The sequence below is a fragment of the Camelus ferus genome, chromosome 21 (assembly GCF_009834535.1).
Source record: "Camelus ferus isolate YT-003-E chromosome 21, BCGSAC_Cfer_1.0, whole genome shotgun sequence".
Lineage (NCBI taxonomy): Eukaryota > Metazoa > Chordata > Mammalia > Artiodactyla > Camelidae > Camelus > Camelus ferus.
Window position 1 is genome coordinate 806,626 of NC_045716.1, and position 24,129 is coordinate 830,754.

Sequence of the window (24,129 nt, forward strand, 5' to 3'; positions counted from 1 at the left end):
TTGTCCCATCTGGCGGAGGAACAGGGAGCGTGAGGGACAGAGTGTAAAACAAGGCTGCAAAGGTGCGTAAGAGCCATCTTCAGAAGTCTTGCTATGTTCACTAAGGATTTAGGATTTTACTAAGAACCGAGTACAACGGCAAGTCCTGGAGCAGGAGGATGAACACAGACAGAGGAGTACCGCAGAAAAACCTGCTGCAATCTGCCAACGGCGCCAATAACAAAAACAAAAAAAAAACCGGACAGTCAAAAACAAACCAAAAAATAAAAAAAGCAAAGCAGCGAACAACCAACCAAGAGGGCCAATGGAGCATCAGTTCAGAGGACACGCACTCGTCTGGGCGAGGGGTTAACACCCCGGGTTACCGTGGCAGGAGAGGACACTAGGAGAGGCTGATTCACAGATGCGGGAACCGGAAGAGCCAGAGGCCTCGAGTTTCAAGCCTTTTCAAGATTAAAGCCTACACCATTGCTAGAATGATGGTGACCTTCACACAAATAGGAAAGGCAATATGACTAAGCCTTCGCCTCTTCGGGGTGGGCGGAGAGATAATGACCTCAGGTCAGACACGTTAATTTCCCTAATAAGGCCCGAATCTGCTCCGTGCAACCACTTTAAGGGTCTAAGTGAATGACTGTTGAAAGAAATCCAATAAGCACTTGGCCTTCCCTAGAACTTGCTTAACTAGTTCCTGAAAACTTGAAAACTTCCTGGTGGTCACTTACTTTCTGCAAGCTGCTCTTGGCAATCTGCTCGGCTGTCCTCTGAATGACCTCAGCAGACCGGCTGACCACCCTTCGCGTCGGCCCTGACCACGGAGGGAAGGAAAATTCCAATCTGGAGATGGAGCTTTCTGGCCTGGATTTTGCTTCTGAAAGGGCCACAGTGTTGAAGCATCACTTTAGATCTGCAATTTTTTTATGCTTCGATATTTAAAGTGAAAGAAAAGCCTGTAGGTAAACATCAGTGATAAAGTTCCTTGTCAACGTCTATGAAGGTAGGAGTCAAGATGCACATTTAGTACTTAATCCTCGATTGTGGAATATTCTATAGAAATTCTCTCCCACACAATTGGAGTGGTCGGTCTCCTGAATAACCAAAATATCACAGAGACCAAAAGGATCCCTATAAGCAGAAATTACCATTTGTAAAAACACACTGCTTATCAACGGTCCCCAGCATGTCCTTAGAAGCTATGAAATTAAATTCACACTTTTAGGAAAAGGATCAAACCTGTGGGTGGACACACACTCAGAGGCACATACTTCAGAGCTGCCCCCAAACATGCCACCTTTCACAGACTTTGTCAACTCTTCAACAACACGTGGTAACAACATTTTTTCAAATATTTAAAAACACTGAGCCTTTAAAAAGTGAATGAGGCCACTTTACTCAGCGAAAAACAGAGGTGTGATTTAGAAAGCAGAGTACAGCTGGCCAGGTTGGAAGACAACCAGCATGAGTTCTCATTGCCTCTGTCAACGGGTTTGGTGACCAGTCTCCAAAGATGGTGCCCATCAATTCTCCCCCTCCCCACAGGCACACACTCAGAGACGGAGAGCCTCTGGGCCCCCCTGCCTCTGGGCTGGTCTTCTGACTTGCTCTGCTCACCAGAATGCAGCAAAAGCGACCTTCTTGGATATTCAATGGATATTCAAGCCCAGGTCTTAAGAGGCGTGGAAGCGTCACTTCCTTTCTTGGAAGCTGGTCACCACGTGGAACGCCTCACTCACTCAGATGGAAAGAGAGATGTGAAGCCATCGCGTCAGCCGAGCCCAGCTGAGCTCCCAGCTGACGCAGCTGCACGGCTGAGCCCAGGCAGAAGATAGATGGACTGCAGCCACCCCACAGAGTCGGGACAAAGAATAAATCAGTGCTGCTAGGTTCGGGGTCCTTTGCTGTGTGGTAATAGGTCACTGAGACAATGGGTGACCAAAAATATCAAATGGCTACAAGGGAGACAGAGCCACCATTCATCTGTGACCATCTGGGCTGCCACGGGGATTTTGTACACCGCCGCTTGCAAAGTCATTTAAGTGGAGAAAAAGAACCTTCTCGTATCAAAGCGAAGCGCTCAGTGACACCTGGGGTACTGAGCACTCATGGTCGCTCTGGAGTCTGACAAGTACTCCCAGGGCCCTGCAGGACTAGGAAGACTGTCTCCCTTGGCTGGTACACGAAGCTCTCTCCTTCCCAGTGTTCCCGCTCTAACTGACACCATGTCATAAATCTGCAAGTGTTGATGTCAGAAAGAGTAACAGGAGGATGGATGCTGGAGTGAATAAAACTTCAGTTATTTAAGTATTTGGCAAGATGAGGGGAAGCTGGCAGAGGCCTTAAGTACACTTTCTGGCATGGACGGCACGGAGCCAGACAGACAGCAACGACCCAGCAGGCTTGGGGCAGAGGGAGTTCTCAGCCCCAACCCTTGACCCCTGTCTACAGCCACACCCTGGCCATGAACGTGCTGTGGTCGGACGGGCTTCTCTGCCCCTTGATCTTTGAGCCGGTTCCTGTGCCTTGATGTGGCCAGGGACCCAAGTCCAAGCCCAGGCTTCAGAGGCATCGTGAGTATCACCTGCACGTTCGCCTCCTGCAAAAGAAGAGCACGCGCCTCCTGGCTCCCTGGCCCCAGGAGGAAGCCGAGAGAGTCACGGAGCAGAGCCATCCAGCCATCCAACCGACTCATGGTCAAGAAAGACGTGCTTGCTGCTGAGCGCCGCTTAGACCTTGAGGTTGCCCAGAGCCCAGCAAGGGCTGACTAGCACAAGCCTCTTCTTTCAGATACTGACAGCTGCAAACTACACCCGCTACTTCAGAACCACAGGAAGGCTTCTGGGCTATAAAAGCTGTAATCCTATTAGAAATGGATGGTGAGATGGTCTCACTGCCAAGCAGAACATAAATACAATACATGGAATATCACGGAATTTTTGCTCTTACAAGTCTAAGGTTATCTTTCTACAGATTGCAGTTTGGTATTCAAAGCTCTCCATAACCCTAACTTAGTTTTCTAGCCAATTCTCTCTCACTCATATTTTATATTCCATTCGAACTAAATTACTTATAATTCTTGAATATGCATCACATCAATCACCTCCAGCCTTTCTTCATCCAGTACCTTCCTACACCCTTCATCCTATAGGTTTAGAGTCTCCAGTCCTTTAAGGCCAGGTTCAGATGTCACCTCGGAAAGAAATCTGCTCTGATCCCGCCTTTTAAGGCAATCTCTCCAACCCTCTGACTCTTACCATCAGGTGTATGTCTTTTCCTCTTCTGGTGTTTGGCTTATGCTGCCTCATAACACCCCCTCATCCTCTTATAAGGTTCCAGAAAGCAAGGTTTACATCTCCTTTTCCTCTGCATCCCCCATGGCATTTAGCAAAAGGCCTTATACATCATGCACCGGCCAGCCAATACTTTTCTGCATTAAAGAATGAGTGACCGACGGGAGGCAGCAGGGCAGTAGGAAACGACACTGAGAAAGAAACATGGACTTTGAAGCTGAGACCTGATTGCATCATTTAGTAGCTGAGCAACACTGGACCAGTGAGTCTCATGGGGCTTCAGCTTCCAGATCTGTAAAACTGAGCTGGCACGGGCGTCACTGGAGTGTTGCGACCATTCCACACGGAAACGGATGCACGTGCTCCTCGCTGTCTGACAGATGGTGGAGGCACACAAACGTAGCTCTGGTTACAACAGTGACAATGACACAGAACATCACACAGAAGTTGGTTTAAACAAATCCCTGAGATCAGATTATTCCCTCTTAAAAGTTAAGTGCTTGAGAGTGACAGTAATGACTCTAGTTCTCATTAGCTGTCTTCCCAGAAGGTATGGTTTCAAAGATGTGGATTCTAGTTTTATTAAGATGCTCACATACTACGTGTACACAGACTCTTTTCCGCAGTTCTCAGTTCTATAGGTCGTGACCCCTGGAAGCCAATTTGTTCCAGGCAACATACACCTTACAAGAAAACAAAAGGAAATCCTTCTCCCGCTATACACTCGAGTCCACCTGGAACAGAGCAGGATCCCTCCCACAGTGTCCCCAGTGCCTCGCCAGGGCACGGAGACAGCCCCACAACCAATCAGATGGAAGGCTAGAGATTCAAACGCAGCAGGTTTACTGACAGCGACTGAACGGTGCAGCCTCAGCTGTTTACACATGAACACTATTTCAATGAAGTCCTTTATCCAATAAACGCCACGCGGAGCTTTGATGAATAAAAGGGCCACGCAAATGTCAAGTCGTGGGTTAGAAGTTACTCCGGAAAAACTGCTTCACCCGCCTGGACGAATTGGAATTTTGTAGGAACACGAACCCACACTTCATCAGGGCAATCACTGATCTTCCGAGGGACAAACTCAAGATCAGGCAAACTCAAAAGCCGGTAAGTGGCCAGGTAGGAAGCCTCCGTGAGTGACCGGGGCCTGATGTGCACTCACGGGGAACACTTGGCCATTTACTGGAGGCCACAGGACCTGGGACCCTACCCTGCATTTTGCTGCCTCAGAAAATGATGCATCAGTGTTGCCAAACCTTTGCAAGAAACTGGAGGTTTTATGTGAAACATCCTGATTTTTAAAGACTGCCTAGCTTCTTATTTTAAAACTCTCTGGGGGGGCCAAAGAAAATATATTTGCAGGCCAGATGTGGCCATGGGCTGGCAGTCTGTGACCTCTGCACTAGTTAGTCTCAAGTCACTAAGCACTGTCAGCGGAGGTTCAGAGACGATTATTAAATCCATAGCATTTGCACCTTTGAATCTGAGCATTTATAATTCACGCAGAGTAACTCCAAAAAGCCATCTCATTGCCTCAGTTATAAATCCTCCCCTACTTTTGGACGTCCACGTGTTCAGTCCTACAGTTCTCTTGGACCAGGACACCCTGTGGTCACTGTCCCACGCGACTATTTAAGTTCCGCTTAGTTCTTCAAAGCTTCCTGTAAATGTAGCTCCTGCATAAAACCTGCACGATCCTCCTCCCAAGTCTTCTATGTGTGAAGTACAATGAACACTGTCTGATGTAAAAGCTCACACTGATCTTTATCCTGTCTCATCAGCCCTCGACCTGCCCCACTGTCCCCCCGAAACGGAGTAATGCAGTAACACTGCAATTACTCACTGCCGCTTAAGTGCAAGGCCTGGACCGACGGACCAAGGATGAAGCTCAAAGGTACTTACCGCCAAACACATCTCCGTTCTGGTAGCTCTTCCCTTTCTGGGCCTCCTCTTCATTTTGAACAGTGGCAACATGCTTGGCGGAGGCACAGCCCATAGTCTCATTCGGTCAGCTTCAGCCGGGCTGAACTGCAAATCATCTCTACAGACACAGGGACATTTTTTTTTCTCTCTCTTTAGACACAAAGAAAATCCACCTTCTTGCTGAGTCGGTCAAGATGTGCGCACCTGCGAGAAGAGAAAGCCAGATCAGAGTGGGTGACATGAAACTCGTGTGTGTGTGTGTGTGTGTGTGTGTGTGCGCGGCCAGCACTGCCCTGAATTCCTGCCCGACCCCACGGGACGGGGGTGTGACTGGGCGCTGAAGAAGGAAATGCCATGTGGGACATCTCTCATCCGATTCCTGCTTGGAAGGCCGGGTCGGAAGGCCTCCCCTCTACACAACGTGTGCCTGGACTTTTTGAGGAGCTAAAAAATTTCTATTTGGTTACTCAAATAAGTATTTGAGCACTCCCACTTGCCACACACAAACTTGAAGTGCCATCTAGGTTTGCTAAGGTTCTGGGATCTGAAAAACCTTCAGAGGGAAGAAAGCACGCAGACGAGGTGCACCGAGCTCCGGAGGCTGGGGAAAGTCAGAAACTCGGGCTGGTTTCCACGCATCCGGTGGGTTTTGTACATGATTCAGTACTTCATTTGACCCCGAGGTGACACTGTTTTCAAGGATAAAGAAAGGAGACGGGGGCAAGGACTTGGACTTTTGTCCATTTTCTGCATAGTCGGCTGCATTCTAAGGATTGAGAAGATGCACGGCTACGAAGAGAAGAAATCAAGGCGGTTGCCCACCTCTTTCAGAGCGTCCGTGCCTCTGCCTGACCTCCACTATAGGCGGGAAGGGTACTCACAGATAAGCCACGGAGGCGACAATCCGCTGGTTAGCTGGCGTGAACTCACCCTCCGCTGCTCTACTCAAGGTCACCACCCAAACCCCCAAGGTTTGCTCTGCTCAACTTGCTTGTTTTTACTGATTTATTTTTTCATCATCCTTACCGAGCCCTCCCAGTCTCGTCGATGTTTACTTTGAAACATCTACCCCTGCCTCTGTCTCCATCCATCCCCCTGTCAACAGCCCTTACCTCCTCATACCCACACCCACGGCAGCAAGAGAAGCAGCAAGCCGCCCTCCTAACCCCCGTCAGCACCCACACCCCACCCTCCCCTCTGTCCTTTACAAACACTCGTTTCTCAGTCCCAAGGGCAGTGCTACCAAAACGCAGCTGCCAAGGTTTTCTCTTCCAACGAGACCGATGCCCGAAAGCCCTCCTTCCTAGAGACTGAAGACATCTCTGGATGTAGAAACCCTACCATTTAAACCACCTCATCTCAGCAAAGGGAACTTTTCATATTAGCCTAACACTAAAAGGTCATTCTAAATCAACCTAATGAATGACCTTAAGTAACACAGGTGACGACCTTACATTCAGCCAAGCAAATGCAAATGCAAATGCCAACACCAACTTGGCAGCTGCACCCCCAGCTGGGCGTGGAGAGCTCTGCAGACGTCTCCATCGCTGGGTACATCGCATCACTGACAGAACATTACAGGGCTGGCTGGTGAAGTTTTACAAGCAAGGGAGATTTTTTTTCCATAGTCAATTGCTTATCAGTTTCTGTAACAATATTAGGTAACCTCAGTTTAACACATTTCCCCCTCTTTAAAGCTATAGAACACACATACACACACGCACGCACACAACTATTCTCATGATATCTAGCCCCTAAAGCTACAGGATTTCCACTGCAGGTCTACTCATACTGGTCTGTAGAATACAAAAATTTAAACAAATTTCTACACAATACAGTGTAGTAAGCGCCGTGATAAATGTTTCCCAGGAATCTATGACAGTGCAGAATTCCAAAAAAAGCAAGTTACATTATGACTGGGCAAAGGCAGGAATTAAAAGAGGAAGCGGTATTTTGTAGGGTCTTAAAAGCTTGGTAGAAATCTGCCAGGCTGAAAGGGTGGGAGCATCACCCAGAGGGAAATAGCTGCTTGAGCTGAGACACGGGAACGTGGAAGAGCGTGGCATGGGTGTGTGTGTGTGTGTGTGTGTGCGCGCGCGCGTGCACAGGCATGTGTGTTCAGATGAGTTGAGGAGGGAGCGGGGCAGGGAAGGGGACTGCACTCCTGCTTGTGAACCTGGAGGAGGCCTTGCTAACTTTATCCAACGTAATAAACTGTAACTCGTCACAAGATACAGGCAGTCCGTTTGATCCCACTTTGAGAGATTTCGAATTGGCAGTGAGGAAATCCGTTCTGTCGACCTACTGTAGTTTTTTAAGAAACATCCGTGAAACACGAGACAAGGACAGGAGACAGGATTCAGTTCTGAAGGCAGGAGGAGGGAACTGCGCTCTAACCGGGGGGGGGGGGGGCTGCTAAGGGTTGCTGCCGCTGCTCCATCCTCCCAGCCGGCACTTTCTCAGGGCAGCATCCCCCCGGGGTCCCCACTCCAGCATCACCAAGCAAGGTGTGGGCTCCCGGAATGAGTTCCTTAACTTTCAGAAGGGAATATGCGGAAACCACCTCACACCCCAAGTGAGAGGGGGAACCTCCCCTGCCCTCCCTGTGGTCTGCTGCCACCTCCTCAGAACAAACAAAGTAAAACCAGAAAGGACAGCGGGAAACCGTCACAGAACCCAGACGGACAGCACGAACCCAGAGACAGCTTACAGCCCTCCTCCCTGCGGAAGTCCTCCAGCTTTCCTGTTCTGCATTCCTGTTTCCTGTCGACAGCCTCACAAGTTACCCAAGAAGTTAATGTAAGAATCTAAGGTGTGGATTATTCTCTGCCTCTCCTGAAAAGCCCTGTGCGCTGGTTCTTCTGTTTTAAAAGTCACGTTTGTGTATCAACAAATCATACTTGAGTTTAAAAAGCTGAAATCACACGGAAGTCGAACATGTTGCAGTGGGCAGATAAAAATAAAGCACTAAAAAAAAACTTTTCAAAGGACTTCTCTGTTACTCAGGCATGGAAGTGAGGGGTGTATAAACAAGCAGATTAGACACCATTCTACTGAGACACACCCAGTTCAAGTGATGACTCAGGAAGCTTTCATTTAGCTCTGTTTTTTAAAATAAGCCCCATCGCTCAATACGAATTCTCTCCAAATCACAATTAGGTGCAGATTTTGTTTTGAAACACACACACTATGTGATTTATGGCAGTAACTTAATTTTAAGAACGAGGTCTTCAAGTTTTACAAGTGCATCAGAAATATACTTTAATATTTTGCCCATTTTTGAAGGAGATAATTATGAATTTCTCTGAGAGGCAAGAAGATCTCTAATTCTCAAAATCAACCATGGCTCACCGGGGAAAGGTTTTTACTATGTCATTTGGATTCTGCTCATAAATAACTCCAATCATTCATTTAATCAACTAATATTTATTGACAACTACTATGTGAGAGACACGTTTGGTAGACACTGGGCACACAGAGGTACACAGGACAAGATACAGTCTCCTCCCTGTCCCCACAGAGCACGAACACGCAGAGGAAGATCATTAGAAAGAGCAGCCTCACAGCCTTGTGGCCCTCCGTTCCCAGGTAAGTACAGGCAGAGAGGGGAGTCTGCCCTACAGGCACTGATTCAGCCTGGAGACTCGGGGTATCAAGAGAGGTCAGGCTGGAGACCTGACCACGGCCGAATAAACATCACTAAAACACCCTTGAACTGCATCTCTTCTACAGCCTGATGTAAGTGTCAAGGTTTCATTTCTACCAAGAATTCTCTCACTTAACCTCAACCCAGCTGAGACCTTGAATTCAGGAGACCCTCAGCAATGGATCCCTAATGACTGCTCTGATAACCTGCTCAAACAAGTTTCCCTTTGGTTTGTACTATCCTCCACATGAATCCGATCATGTATTTTTAGCTTCCATCTTCCATTAGTTTTGCTCAGCTTCTTCTCTCCCAGCCCCCACACCTCCTATTCCGCAACCTCCCTGAAAGCAGCCCACTTAGAGAGGTAAGGCTGATGGTGCAAATGAGCGTGCACAGAACGCAGCACCAGGCAGATCTGAGTCTTGCTCTCACATATGGCTCCAAACCGCGTGCTATTCCTGAAGGCACAGATCACAGTGTGAGAATTAAACTGAAGCACCTCTTTGATGTTTCATGGAATCGTCTAATAGCAAGTCCCACTGAGGGGGATGTTTTAAAACTGGGTAAATCTATATGGTAGGATCACCAGGCACCTCCAAAACATGGGGTCCGATTAACGGCCCACGGCTTTGTGTAAAAATCTCCCCAAGTGGTGGTTCGGCTACATCATCTCGAAGCATGAAATCAGAAGCTGTAACTCCTACCCACGGTACTGTACGCTAACCTAACACAGCACCATCTATACAGGACATTTTTCCTGCTTTTGATGAAATACACAAGCAGATTTGTAAATCAATTCATAACTTTTAAAAAGGACTAAAAATTTGCAACATGCAAGTTCCCCTCTCCTCTCCTCACACTGGGCTTCAAGCCTCTTCAGGTAATGTTTTAGGTCTCCTTGGGGCAATTACTGTTCCGGAACAATCCACGTGATAACATGAGGAAATTCTTCTTTATACACAAGTTAAGTCTGTTACTTTTCCATGCATATTCCACACATGCGGAATGCATTTGCTGTCTTATAAGAAAAATTATGGATTTATGATGAATTTTATTCTTTTCTTAATGTTGATGATTTCTCTTTATTTTTATTTTATCCTTTCATCTTTATTGAGGTATAATGTACAAAACTGCAACGTATTGAAAGTATTCAATGGGATGATTTAATTCGCTGCATACACTAGGAGAGGATCCTCACCAAGGTAATTAACATACCCATCACTTCACATATTTACCTTGTTTTAAAAACAAGAACACAAATTCTACTCTCTTAGCAACTTTCAATCGTACATACAGTGTTACCAACGATATGAAGGCTAGGAAAACCCATAAGCAATCCCACTCAGACCTTATTCATCTTGTAACCGAGAGTCTGTACCCTTTTACCTGCCTCTGTCTATTCCTCCCATCCCCCAGCCTCTGGTGACCACAATTCTACTCCCTAATCCTGTGAGTCTGACTTTTTAAATTTTAAGATTCTACAGGTGAGTGATGCCATGCAGTATTTGTCTTTCTCTGTCTGGCTTATTTCATCTAGCATAGTGTCTTCCAGGTTCATTCATGTAGTTGCAAATGGCAGGATTTCCTTCATGATCAGGCTGAATAATGATCCAGGGTGTGCGTGCGTGTGTGTCTCTCACATCTTCCTGACCCATTCATTCACTGAAGGACGCTCAGGTTGTTTACACACCTTAACTATTGTGAATGATGCTGCAATGAACATGGGGTACTGCTATCTCTTTAACAGAGTGATTTCATTCCCCTTAAACGTACATATTCCAGAAGTGGGATTGCTTATGGGTTTTCCTACCCCCAATTTTTTGAACTGGAAGCACAGTTTCATCAAAAAATACACTTTTATAGAACTGGGAAGAAAAAATATGCAAAATCTGTTTTAAGAAACATCAAAGAGATATCTGACCTTTTTTTAAAAAAAGGCCATGGGAAATATTTCTATTTATATAATATTGTTGATCATTTCACTTTTGAACAATTAGTTGTGGATTTTTTTTTTCCATTTTGAGTGGAAAAGCCAAAAATACTGTACACAGTATCCATGTCAAGAAAGGCACTTCTAAAAAAGTGAATTAAAAGTGATAAACTCCATAGAGAAGATCTAGGTGAGAACGAACATGAAGACATCACATGCAGTTCGGAGGACTGGAGGAAAATCAAATTCTGATTGCAATGGGTACACAGAGAGCTATGAAGTCAGTGGTTAAGAAAAGGATTTAGCCACACTATTAATAGATCAGGAGCAAAGTGCCCCATCTCCCTTTGATTGAAAAGGGGAATCAAGAGAAGGCAACATCTAAAAACTCCTTTCTTTGATTGAAGAAAGAACCAACATCTAAGCTCCACAAAGGAAAAAAAAAATATAGATAGATAGATAACTAATCAGTCTGTTTGCCCATCTGTTCTGCTTTGCTATAATGAGTGTTAATACAGCAGCCCACCGGGGGGAAGAAGAAAGACAGCTTAAGAGTGATTTCTAATCTTGAAGTTCTGGAGTCCCTGGGCTACCGTTAACACCATTTCACATTTCATTGTGCATGTTAACGATAAGACACAGAGACGTCACATTTGACACAGGGATGCTCTGGAAAAGCCGGATCCTCCTAGTAGCCACAGAAGACATTCATTCCTCGCCTCACACTCATTCAGTGGCTTGACAATGGACGATATGCTATCAACGCCAAAGAAACAGGAATCTCTGCTGCTGGTTTCTTTATGGGAAAACCCTCAGTTCCACAAATAACGGTTGTACAGAGGTGTCTCTCAGACACATAACAAGAGTAAATGCTATGCAAGACGATGCGTTTCAGCTGGATTTCCGCAGAGAGGGATGGGGAGGTACGGTGACCTGCGGAGGGGCACTGGAGGGGAGGCGGGGTGCTGGATCCTGTCTCAGGCGTCACGCGCCTGCCTCAGTGCCAAGCTGGGCTTCAGCTCTCCCAGCCTCCCTCTTCGATTCTGTCATCCACCCGGACACACGTCCAAGTGATGCTGAGAATGAAATTACCACTTACGGAAAGGCCATTTCTTAACTAGACTCTATCTACAAACTTTGTTTCAACACTTACCCAATTAGGATATACTTGCAAAATTTTCCCCCCAGAATTTCAGGGAAGCCCTGTGAGGTCTAAAGATTATTACCAATTACGTTTTGGCCCCAAAGTGTCAATTTCAATTGTGTATAAAGTGAAAAAAATGAACAAAGCTTAGCTCTCTTATTTCCTCTTCTCTATTCTGCCTTTAATGGATAAAAATAAAAGAAAATTTTAAAATGTTTCTTATACAGAGGTGGTGAGAGAAAGCCTGTGGAATAACTGTTCTTCAGCTAAGGATTGAAGAGTCTGGCGCCTTCACCCTGCAGCTGAAAACTCTGTTCTTGTGTTTCCGGTATGCGTTCACACAGGTTCATGCATGGCGGACACTACTTCAGAGCAGGCAGGAGAGGGAAACACCAGATCCAGATGAAAGCAACCCACCCACGCCAGGGGGAGCCTGCGCAGAAGAACTATGCCGTCTCCAGGTCTGCTCCTCCGTGTTCAAGGTCAGTGGCAGACACTCCTGGACTTCGAGTTCTCTTTCTTCTTTCCACTTCCGAGACTCAGAACACCAAGGGATTTGCAGGAAGTCGCCAACCTGTGTCGGGGGGAGGCTTCTAACCAAGACGCCCATGACCAGGGTCTTCTGGCAGCTGTGCTGCTGGCTCACCACGTCACTTGGAGCAAATCCATGTGATTTCCTTGTCAGTATCCCAATAATAACAGCTGTTGCCCCTCTTTTTTTTTTTTTTTTGATTGTTTTGAAAATCTAGGTTACGAAGACCTAGACTATGAAATGCTTTGCAAAGCACTTATCAATGTGAGGCTACAGTCTTCTGTGCGTCCTCTGCCGTGCCGGGTGCCTGACATCACCCGTCAGACTCATGTCTTTTCAGGAGTACTGGGTGGAATCAGTACGGAGTGGCTCCCACAGGTGGCCCCGGAGAAAATGAGAGAAAACAGATGGGAAGGAAAAAGTAAAAATCAAGAAATGACTAGAACGTGTAACTTGAATAAGTATGAATGACTTTTCCAAAACAGAAGTGCAACTTGACTCTAATCTAAACAGATGAAGTCATCGTCCTTCCCAAACGGCCAGTGAAGGACACCGTGGGGGGTCTGTGTGTTGAAATGCGAAGAACAGATACGATTCCTGCCCTTGAAGGGCCAGCATTCAGATAAAGCTAACAGATCATAAGCACAAAACAGTGAAATAAAACTCCAATGACTAGTATACACTACAGGGCAAGAAAGGGATCGGAGATGTTTTTCAAAGTCAGAGGATATTTCAAGCTAATTAAATTAGTGCTTGTCTCAGCTTTATTTTATGCAATAAGAGATGCAGGAACACCCAGTGTAATGAGCTACCCTTAGCAGACCCTTGGGAAGAGACCCTCATTTACCGACGGGCAGGATGGAGAAAGAGATGTCATGTCAGTTTTGAGCTGTTGATCCTCTTTAACACCGTCAACTACAACAGAACAGCAGCTGGATTAATCCCTTGGAAATCTGAATGTTACTTCTGCGGTGCTGAGGACAAGAGTTGAACACCACTGATCTTTGTCTGATGCACACATTGGAAAAGCACGTGTGACGTTTCCACCACTGAATTGCAAAGTCTCGACTTTTATACAAGGCTAGTGTGTTCCACATTTCTGATTCAATTCAATCTCTAAACTTAATGCTGAAACGGCTTATACCTCAGCTTTAAACTGGTTACTGTGGTAGATAAAAAGAAATATGACCAGCAGACACAAAAGAAATGAATTATCTAAACTAACCCTTAGGAGCAAATGTGAGAATCATTTAAAAACAAAAAAGCCCACTGATACTTTCTTTGTGGATTTGGGGTGCTAATATTTGAGCACAGATATATTTAATATCCCCAAAATTATGAAAACTTTTAACAAAGTAATACTCTAGCACTTTAATAAGATCTGAATACTAGAAACTGAAAAAGTATTTCTCTCAAAACCTAAAAGCACATGCTTCTTTCTTCCCACAATAACCTCTTCCCCCCTTTTCTCCCCTCTCTGCTGAAATAAATGAGCTCATCCATCAGAGACTGGTGCACACTCTGACCTACGATCTCCTGCTCTCCCTCTGCTCTGCTTCAGGCCAGACGGTCAGGTCCGAGGAGAAGTCAGCAATGATCCAGTGACTGAGTGAACTGAGCACTTCCTGGCTGGGCAGGCTGCTCACTGAAATGAGCGTCTCTAAGGGAAAGCCTTGGTTACTTGAAATTCTGCTAGAATCATTGTGTTCCGTCCGGAACAGCTCAATTTCTGCAAGTGCCCTAAAAACTTAGAGAAAGCGAACAGAAAAAAGCTCTGTGTTGGTGGAGGACGTGGCCTCTTACACACACACACACACTCTAGAGATGTAAAAATTACATCCAGTATCTTTGGATTTTGTAAAGGAAAGGAGTTGTGTGGCTCTGTGTTCTCATTTATGAGATGGGATTAGACCCCCTGAATTCTGAGGGGAGTAGATGAGATGACACATGGAGTGTGCTTAGCACAGCACCTGGCAATGAGTGAACAACCAGTCAGCACCTGAGAGTTACTGTCACTGTCATCACCGTCATCATTACTTAATGGGACGGTGATGAACTTTAAGAAGAAAGGGGCGGAGGCATAAGAGCCCAGAAAAAAGAGACAGAAGGAGCGATGAGAGGTGGACCTGTGGCAGCTTGGTGGTTCCTAGGGACTGCACCAAAGATAAAAAGACAGAATACAAACAGAAACCGAGAGACACCAGTTCTGCAGCAGGAGAGACCCACGGTCCTGCTGCAGTTCCCGCGCGGACAGCTCTGAGCGCTGCTGGTACTTCCGCAGCACTTGGGGGGGGGGCAGTCTCGGCGGGGACATCCCGGGCGCTGTGTGCGGACAAGTCGGAGGTCAGTGAGCGCTCCCAAGCTTTGTCACAGCCGTGCAGCTCCCCTCTCCCTGCTAGTATGCGTTTATGTGTCTGTCTCCTTCATCAGGCAGATATCCAAGGTCATGACCATGTCTTAATTATTCCTCTCTACGTTCTCTCCGGCACAGGTCAGGCACATAGTGGGTCCACAAAAGATGCTGAGAGATGAATTCTCTTAGAAACCTCTTTTCATAAAGAGATGTGGAGGGTTTTTAAGGAAGGGAGCTCTCCTCCACCTCAGGTCCTAGGTCACCTGCACGGACAGTGACGTCTTTAGCACATTATCAACAGCTGTAGTTAAAAATGTTCATCTGAGCCAACATAGATGATTTAAAACTATGTTCAGTGTATGCTTCCTAAAAAGACAGAAAGGGAGCAACACATGATATTATACCAGCATAATGGAGTTTTGAAAGCATTTGGCACTTGTATGGTTGGCCCTAATCTGCTCCAGAAAACTGTGCTATTTATTTACTTCGACAGTCATTTTTGGGGTAACCTGTGTAGCGCTCAGTGTTCCACCTGGGTCCCAGGACTGCAGAATGGTGAGCCGGCCAGACCTCGATGTGCACTTCCCGACTGTCAGCTAGAATCCAGAGACGTTTAGCAATGCTTCTAAAACTCAGCCACCTGAAAAATCAAGGGTTTGCTTTTTGGTTTTTTGCTGAAATTTACATCTTTGCTAAGCTTTCCGTGACAAAGAACGATTTCAGGATAATGTCCTCAGAGGACCAAACAAACTGAAGTTATAAATATCATTTTCAGGTAGCACAAATCAACACCCCTGAGTTTTCAAAAAAAGCAAACCAAACAGCACCTCAGCTCTCCTGCTGCTCTCAAGAAACGCACGAGACCTTGGGGAACGTCATCGATTTTGTAGAGCTCAGCCCGAACGCACATTCTCTGCAATCATCTACTTAGAGAAAGCAGAATGGACGAAGCTGAGAGAACAGATCCAGGAGGACAAAGCAATGTCATGTGAGGCAAGGCCACCCCTCCCTGCTGTACCTTCCTCCCATTCTCCTGATGGGTTTGCTCATGACTCTGCACTGGGGAGTCTTCCCACGCCTACCATCATTTTGGTGACGTTCAGTAGGGCTTGAAACAACAAAAACATCAAAGAGACGGCAAGAAGCCCTTCCCTAGCCTTGATGTTCACCTTCAGCCCCTGAAAAGCTATTAAGGAACATGCAAGGGTTACAGGTCATGAGCTGTTGTGACCTGGCAAATGTTACCCAAATTTGCAGTCTACTCTAAAATAGTGATTGGAAATCGTCCCAACGTTCCCCACATGAAGTAGCATGATGAGCGGACATGGTGTTCCTTCCCACTTGCCCGGCAAAGCGCACTGAGAGACAGAGACCAGAGCGACAGGCTCGGCAGGACTGGACAACACGGGCAGGAGCAACCCGCCTGGGGCCACAGACAGGGCAACCGCAGTGCAGCCTCTGGACGCACCAGCCAGCACCTCCTGGCGCTGATGCCTTACAGCAGGCCCACAGTCAGTCCAGTCGGACATGGGAAGGTTTCAAGGCTTCATCTGGACAGAGACCTAATGCATGGCTTGATGGTCAACTCTTCCATTGGAGAAAGAAATGGCAGAAATGCGTATCTTTGAGATCAGGATCACGTTCTGTTTGGACAAGGTCTCTGCCCAGCCGTCATCTCTGTGGGACCTCTAGTGGGGTCCAGGCTGAGGCGGTCCTGGTCCTGAATATGACAGAGGTGCATCTGGCAAGCCGCTCAGCGCTCCTGCAGCTGGGAGGACGTCACTCCACCGTGGCCCCCATTATTACATCAAGCCATGACCACCCTAGGAACAGCTCTGCAAAGTATAAATGGCATACATTTTCTAATTCCAAGATGTCCCTGAACATTTGTAAGAATTTTTAGGATTCAAATTCAAATCCGCATTTGTAAATCACGTTCTGAACCCAGCCTCTAAACCTCCCCCTGTTCATCAGCATTTTCAGGCCATATTTTTATCTGCTTCTTTGCTCTTTTTGAGAAAGGCAAAAATTCACAAGGCAATGTCCAGGGGACCTCAGGACAATACTACTGGCAGTTTAAAAGCATCAGAACATGATTAAAATTTTTCGTAAAAAGTTGTACTTCTCATAAATTAGTAATTATCCCATTAATCTTCTACAACAAAGATGAATTAAGATTCTTAGTGCACTGATTCTGTTGAGTTCTTCCCCTGGTCCAGAATTCTTTAAGACTCACTAATGTCTCCAGCGTAAAGCCTGAGTTACCTAGACTTCCAAGCTAGATATGTCCTCAGGGACCACTGAGGTCAAGCTTCTTAATTTTACAAACAAGAATACAGAAGACTGAGGAGTTTAGGCCACTCAGGGTCCCCCAGGACCCAGACGCACTGACCCACTGACCCACTGCTGCCTCTTCCTCCTGCCCCCGGGTAACACGCATCCTCCTCACCACATTGGGCGGGGGGTCTCACAGACCACCCTGTCCCTCCATGTTCAGCTCACATGCCCACCTCTCCACTTAAGCCTTAATTTTTCCAGGAAGAAGCCTCCACACCGTTTCATGCCTTCCTTCAATTTTCTCTCCTTCCTAAACTCTTCCTTACAGAGCTAATTATTTGGTGTCTCCCGGCATCGCTCTCTAAATAGACACTAAGTTCTTGGAGGGCAGAAACCATCTCCTGTACTTGTCTTCTCTGTTATGTTGGACACCCCGCCAGGCACAGAGCAGGAACTCAATAAACCTTCTTCAAAACAGCGAGCAGCAGGCTGGCTTCGTCTTCCCGCCTCTGCACCTGCCACCCGCTGCCTAGAAGGTCCTCTCCCTCCTCACCTCGCCTGGCTAACTTCTAGTTTGCACGGGCTGTCCCCCCCTCAAACGCCTCAGAGTACTTGCCAGTCCCCGTTCACAGCCTTCACGCAGGGCAGAATATTCGAATTCCTAATTGCCAGTCTATTAGTTCCTTAGTCTAGAGTGCAAACTCCTGGGGAGACACAGGTCGTGTGGTTCTTGCTTCCTCCTGCATCCCTAGCTCCCCCAGCGCGCGGCTCAGGACATATGCTCAGTAAGCAAACACGGGGTGAATGCCTCCAGGAGGAAGGTTTTGAATTCCTCTTGGAAATCAAAGCTTTCCATCCGCATCTCCAGTCTCAGCTGGCCTCCCGCAGGCAGACTGCTCTAGCCAGTCTAGCCTCTGGCTACTAACCCCTGAACATACCTGCACATTCCAGCCCTAACTGCCTCTGCTCACACTCTGAGCTTAGACAGAAAGCCTCCCCACTCATCTCTGCCTGTTACTCCAACTCTACCCATCCTTCAAGGACCCAGAGCTGAGTCCGATCACCACTCAGAAACCTCGCTCCAGGCCACACAGATCTTTGCCTTCTCCAAATTCGTCGGCCTGTGTCCATACGGCCCATTCATCACCTATCCACGCGGCTGCCAGTCCGCAGTGGTCTTCCCATCTCAGTGCACCCTGGCCTGCGGGCATCGCCTTCTCTCTGGCGTCAGCACTTCCTGCTCCACTTAGGGTATGATTCCATGCGTAGTCCTGGGGCATCTCCTGCACTGTGGTTTTATGTTAACTTCTGTGCATTTTGGTCTTGGTGTCCTAGTTCATTTATACATTTTTCAAGGCAAGCCATGCTTTCAGTGTCTTTGATCCTGTGCAGTTCTTTGCACAAAGTAGAAGACTCATAAATATTTATTACTTGACACGTTGGCTAGACAGCAAAAGTGAGTGGGATGGGAGAACCACGGAAATCATAAAGGATAACTTTTGCCAAAAATGCAGTTGGAACTTCAGATTATTAGAGGCTGTTTAAAAAGGTCAAATGGTGATAGTGTAATTACCCCATAATTTGGTAAAATTGCTCTCTGAATAAAGGTTATTTTTAAATAGAAACTTCTGTCCATATGATACAAAATTATGAGCAGAAGAGAAAATTTAATAGAAAAGGAATAAAAAGGGAAGGAAAGAAAAACACACCCAAGACAGGGGGGCCTGGCTGCAGCCTCCCCAGTTGCATCAGCTCGACTTTCATCACAAGATCTAGCTGGTGACTGAGTTAACACCATGGCTCTACAAATGCTTGCCCAACAACTCCCTGAACGTGAACACAATGATTCCTCCAGTGTCGAGGGAGAGGAGGGTGGGGTGTTAATCTCTGTTTCCTAGTTTGCCATAAACATTTCCTTGCCGTAATTATTTTGATGGACTGTGTCTCACTATTTTATTTATTTTATATCTCACCCTACTTCCCCACCCTCCCCCCAAAAATGTGTACAGTAGCTGCTTTCAACCATAAATAGCAAGTTTAGAACACAAATGCTGTGTGGGGGGATCAGTAATTCCGGGTTCAGTAACCTAGCAACAGAATGTCAAGACATTCTCATCTGTACCCTCAGCTGCCAAGTAGCCACACTCCCAAGACCCGAGGCTGCAAACCCACTGCTCAGATCAGGTTTGGCTAATCACGAATCGATACTGGCCAAGCAATGGGAAAATCATCAAACAGAAGAGGCTTTTTGCTGGGGTCCAAAAGCCCAAGGGTAAAGAAATAGAAACAGGAAGTGTACACTACTACTGGGAACTGGGGCCACAGAGTTGCCAGTTAGGATGTGGCCCTGGGAGGATCCGAGTTAGCCTGCATCTATAACCCTCCAGTGAGCAACACCTCACGTATGTTTTATATGCCAAAGGCTGGACACAGTTTTAGTGAAAATGAATTTTAATTCCATTACCAGGAACGTTCTGCTAACTGAAGACAAGAAGGAGAGAAAGGGGCTCTAATTTTTTTTTCTAATGAATTAATGTAAATTGAATCCTCCTTGTCAAGACATGTTACCAAAAAGAAAATGAAGACACTCTGTCCCTCCTGCCATTTCGTTTGGCCTTGTCACCCCTCAGCCATCTCGCTCTGACACACCTGGGTTTCTAGGGGCATCTGCAGTGAAGGGTCATCTATTTCTTAAAGAATATACATATTTTATTGGTTTCCCTTCCCTACCTAATAGTGAAGGTCATGGTATAGGAAAGCAGCATAAAATGTGTTTTTTGAATCAACTGTTCCAGCAGCGGCAAAAATAAATGAAACGTGGGAGGCTGTTTATTTCTATGTCAAAGAGAAAGTGAAATTCTCCATAGGGTGACACGATCATTGGTTTTCCCCAATGAAGCAAACAAATCAAATAAGAATAAAACAGGAGCCCAGCCTTCATCGTTCACGGTGTAATGAGTTCTTGCTAGATTAACCATTCTCCTTCCTTGTTACACTCACTCTGAGAAAACCACCACCACCACAAAAACCAGATGAACAATGACAACAGCAAACAGCCAAAGGGCATCCATCTATCAGACAGGAAACGCAGCAGCCAGGCTGGCAGCCTTTCTGAACATTGGCTGACTCCCGGCCGGTGGCTCTGGCTGTGTGTGCAGGAGATGGGCTCTGCGACAGGACACGTCTTCGGGTAGCAGCAACGATCAGGAGGATTTGTTGGTAGCAGGGTCCTCACACAGGGAAACCCAAACTTGCCAAGGCTCTCCAGGCCAGGCGGCTGCCTAGGGAGTGCACATAAGGTCAAGAATCTTAGACTTACTGAAAACACTAAGAAGTACCCAATGGTACCTCTCTCCCTGACAAATCAACCACCTGTTATTAGGTGGGTGGACCAACAACACTGTGTCAAGAAGACCAAAGACAGAGTGTGCAAGGCTTGCAGGGAGCCCTGCCCACTGGCCTTAGGGCAGTCTATGAGATGGACGAGGCCACCACACTGGCATACAAGGAGCACCCAGTTCAAGCCCTGACTGACTGCATGGTCCGAGGTCCTAAGCAAGAGGTCTGGCCAGCAGGGTGGGTGATGTGGGTGCTCCTGGGTCACGCAAGTAGGGGGAGGTGCTGAAACTGAAAACGAGCGTCACTCTGGCAGTGATGCTCAGAGGACGGCAGGCAGGCAAGCATCAACATTTTCGGGGGGAAAACGAAGACAAGAAGGACAAGGAAAATGGAGACGGGCTGGAGACAAGGCAGGACACCTGCTTCACAGTCAAACAGGCATGGAGAGCCACAGAAGTCAGGGTGCCTGCTGCGTCACAGAGGCTAACACACGGGTGCTAGGCCATCCCTTTACCATGTGTGGCGCCCTCCACACGCTGGCTCTGTCGACCTGCCAGGGTCTTCACCAGATGGTTCAGGGGACGCTAACACCACAACTCTAAATGCCAGCAACGTTAACCCCGAACTAGGGCTCCCCTGGAGACGAGAGGGAGGGGAAATGCTCCTTTAGATAAAGGGGCAGCCGCCCCCATTTTGATTTCCTCTGCTTGAGAGTAACGGGGTCTTAGTGAACAAAAAAATGGGTAGAGGATCCGAGCATATTCAGTGGTACTGACAGCATCTCCAGCCTTGGTGCCTCTTGCTGGCATCTCCACAACTCAATTTCTATTGAAAGTCAACTGAGGCTGCACTGAATTTGTTGTAAATGTCCATCAAGGACCCTGCTTCTCCCGACAACGCGAGCAGCTGCCTGAAGGAGCAGCACGAACGCTGGGACGGGGAGACTCACGGAACGACTTCCTCCCCCCTCAATCCGTTCCTGTCACTACCGACCACTGATTCTGAATTAAGTCTGTGGCTGAGACGCCCAGAGCAAAGCAGGGATGGGTTCAACGTAACAGAGAGGAAACACGTTTTTCTCTCTTGGGGACCCCAGCTCCCCCACCTCTGCCCTCTCTGCTGTGGAAGGGGCTGTGCGTCGAGCCCCCGTGCCAGAAAGTCCTGGAAAACAGCAGGAAGCGCTGGAGAGGAACGAGGTGTCAGGAAAAGACACGCTGCGCAGCGGTGGGGGTGAAGGAGACCGGAGGCAGCCAGGGGAGAGGTGAAAAAGGAAAATGACGGAGAAAGGGGCGGATGCAAGAGGGCTTGAGGATGCCACCTGCGCCAGCTCAACTCTGCCTCGAGACTCCGCTCACAGGGCCCCATTTCTAGGAAGCCTCTTGTGATCCCTGCTCCCCCTGAACTGTCCTATTCAATTTAAAAAAATCTAACTCCAGCTCCTAGCACAGTGACTGATGCATAGAAGGTGCTCAACACAGTTTCCAAATAGCAGGAAATGGAGGAGTTAATGAACGGACACCGGCCATGACCAGCCTAGGGCAGCTTTGGGGTCTGGAGCCAGCACAGAGCACAGCAAACAGCGCTAAAGCCCCTTTTACAAGAAAGGAAGTCATTCAGTCACTGGGAAGTAAACAAGCAAAGCTGCGCGCAGTTTCTGCAGGGTCCCACACGGCCAAATGGGGCGTTTTTATAACTGGCATAAATTCCTTATGGGCCCGGGTTTAACACTTTGTACTCTTTGACCTAACAGTGTTAACGCAAGCCCTGAGAGCGCCTGACTCACCCTTCACCTTCTCCAGGAACAACATATACAGTTGGGAAAATACAGCCCGTTCTGTTAAAGTAATGAATTTCTTGAATGTCAAGCTATTTACTAACAGAAATTACTCCCCTGACCAGTTTCTCATCTCCCTTCCCAGTGAAGCTGGTACACACTGACATGAAGCGTCCAGGACCCTGGAAAAGCCTCCGTCAAGTCAGCGTTCCCCTGAGAGGGATCAAGATGCAGACACACAAGAATTTCATAACAAACAGCACAATGTGACTCACGCAGAAGGCTGTCAAATAACGTTTAAGTATGATTACGACTAAGTTATTCTGGGTTTTTTTTTTTTAAACATACACTTCACTTTATTCAAGAAATGGCAAACTCTTTGATAGAATTACCTCTAAAATAGAGAAACTTAATTTGTAGATACTGACAGGCATACGTAGGATAGATAAACAAGATTATATTACATAGCACAGGGAAATACATACAAGGTCTTATGGTAGCTCACAGCGAAAAAAAATGTGACAATATATGTATGTTCATGTATAACTGAGAAACTGTACTCTACACTGGAATTTGACACAACATTGTAAAATGACTATAACTCAATAAAAATGTCATTAAATAAATAAATAAATAAATAAATAAATAAATAAATAAATAAATAAATAAATAGAGAAACTCAATGAAGATACGCGTACTACCCTACTTCCTGTTTATTTAAACTTGTCACCAACTCATTAACGTGCGAGTTGTTGTCTTCCCCTTTCTGAAGTTCCAGCCTTCCGTCATCACTTTGTTTCCTGACACAAACTTCAGGGCCCCTTAAATTCTGAATTAGTCTAAGTTTGATTCTTTTAAAATTCTCTTTAAGGCATATATTTAGACATGAATTAAAATGAATTTTGTTATGAAAAAGTTTCCCATCTCTTGTGATAATGGGCAACAAGCCAGATTGTTGTAAAAGCCAGAGTTGGTGTAAATAAATGAAGACGTTAAATCGAAATACATTTTGGCATCGTTTCAAATTCCAGCAGAGTCAAAACCATAGCCATTTACTATTCAGTGCACGTGTGGCAAGCATGATACGTAGTTTTCTTATTGCTTCAAATAGTCTAGATCTAGCAGTATAGGTGTTAAGTCCTTTGGAGAAGATTCCTTTGATCTGTTTCCCCAGTGGGACCCTGCACAGATAAATGAATGACCAGAAGATTGTAACAAATCTTTCCCCCCTATCAGTCTTTGGTTAAATTCCCCAAGAGAGGCAGATATTAGCAGAAGACGGACAAAAGGGCAGACAGCCCTGGAACAATCTGTACTCTGCATCACACAACAGAAATAGTTCCTCTACTGGGACCAGTCATCCAGGTTCCCCCCACCCACCAGGTAAAGGTCCCGAGGGCAGGACCCTGCGTCTCCTTGGGCCCAAGCATCCCCCACACCCAGCACAGGACCCTCAATTCCACCTGCAGAGGCAGGGTGGAGCAGTTAGGACAACCTAAGCTTTGGAGTCAGACAGATTGAGGAAGAAACAGTCTGCTGTTTACCAGCGATGAGACCCAGGGAAAGATAATTCAACTCTTAAACCTTAAGTTTCCTCTTCTATAAAATGAATATAAACACCATCTACCTTGTAGGGAAGTTCTGAGCATTTGAAGCCATGTCTACAAAGCAATTGCCATGACATCAAGCACTTGGCAGATACGGAATAGAAGACCGTTCTCATTATAAATAAGTGAATACATATCAGGAAATATCCATGCCGTTAAATGATAAAGATGGCTATGATTGCCTGAATGATATTTACACTAAGTTTCACTCCCATAAAAAAGCCTCAGGACACTCAAAACTGATGCAATCTCATTCTGCCTTTATCTGTGACAGCCCATAACAAATCAGACCGCAGATGGGGGAAGTGAGCGCC

The 24,129-nt window shown here is 46.6% G+C and overlaps 1 protein-coding gene across 3 annotated transcripts in view; it reads right to left on the bottom strand.

Moving 5' to 3' along the window:
- C21H1orf21 (chromosome 21 C1orf21 homolog) overlaps window positions 1-24,129 on the bottom strand; it is a 206,712-nt gene that overhangs the window by 123,845 nt on the left and 58,738 nt on the right. For all 3 annotated transcript variants that reach the window (XM_032463542.1, XM_032463544.1, XM_032463543.1), the window contains exon 2: window positions 5,193-5,417. In XM_032463542.1, coding sequence (XP_032319433.1) covers window positions 5,193-5,286 — 94 coding nt within the window. In that variant the 5' untranslated portion in view covers window positions 5,287-5,417. The remainder of the gene's footprint in view (window positions 1-5,192; window positions 5,418-24,129) is intronic.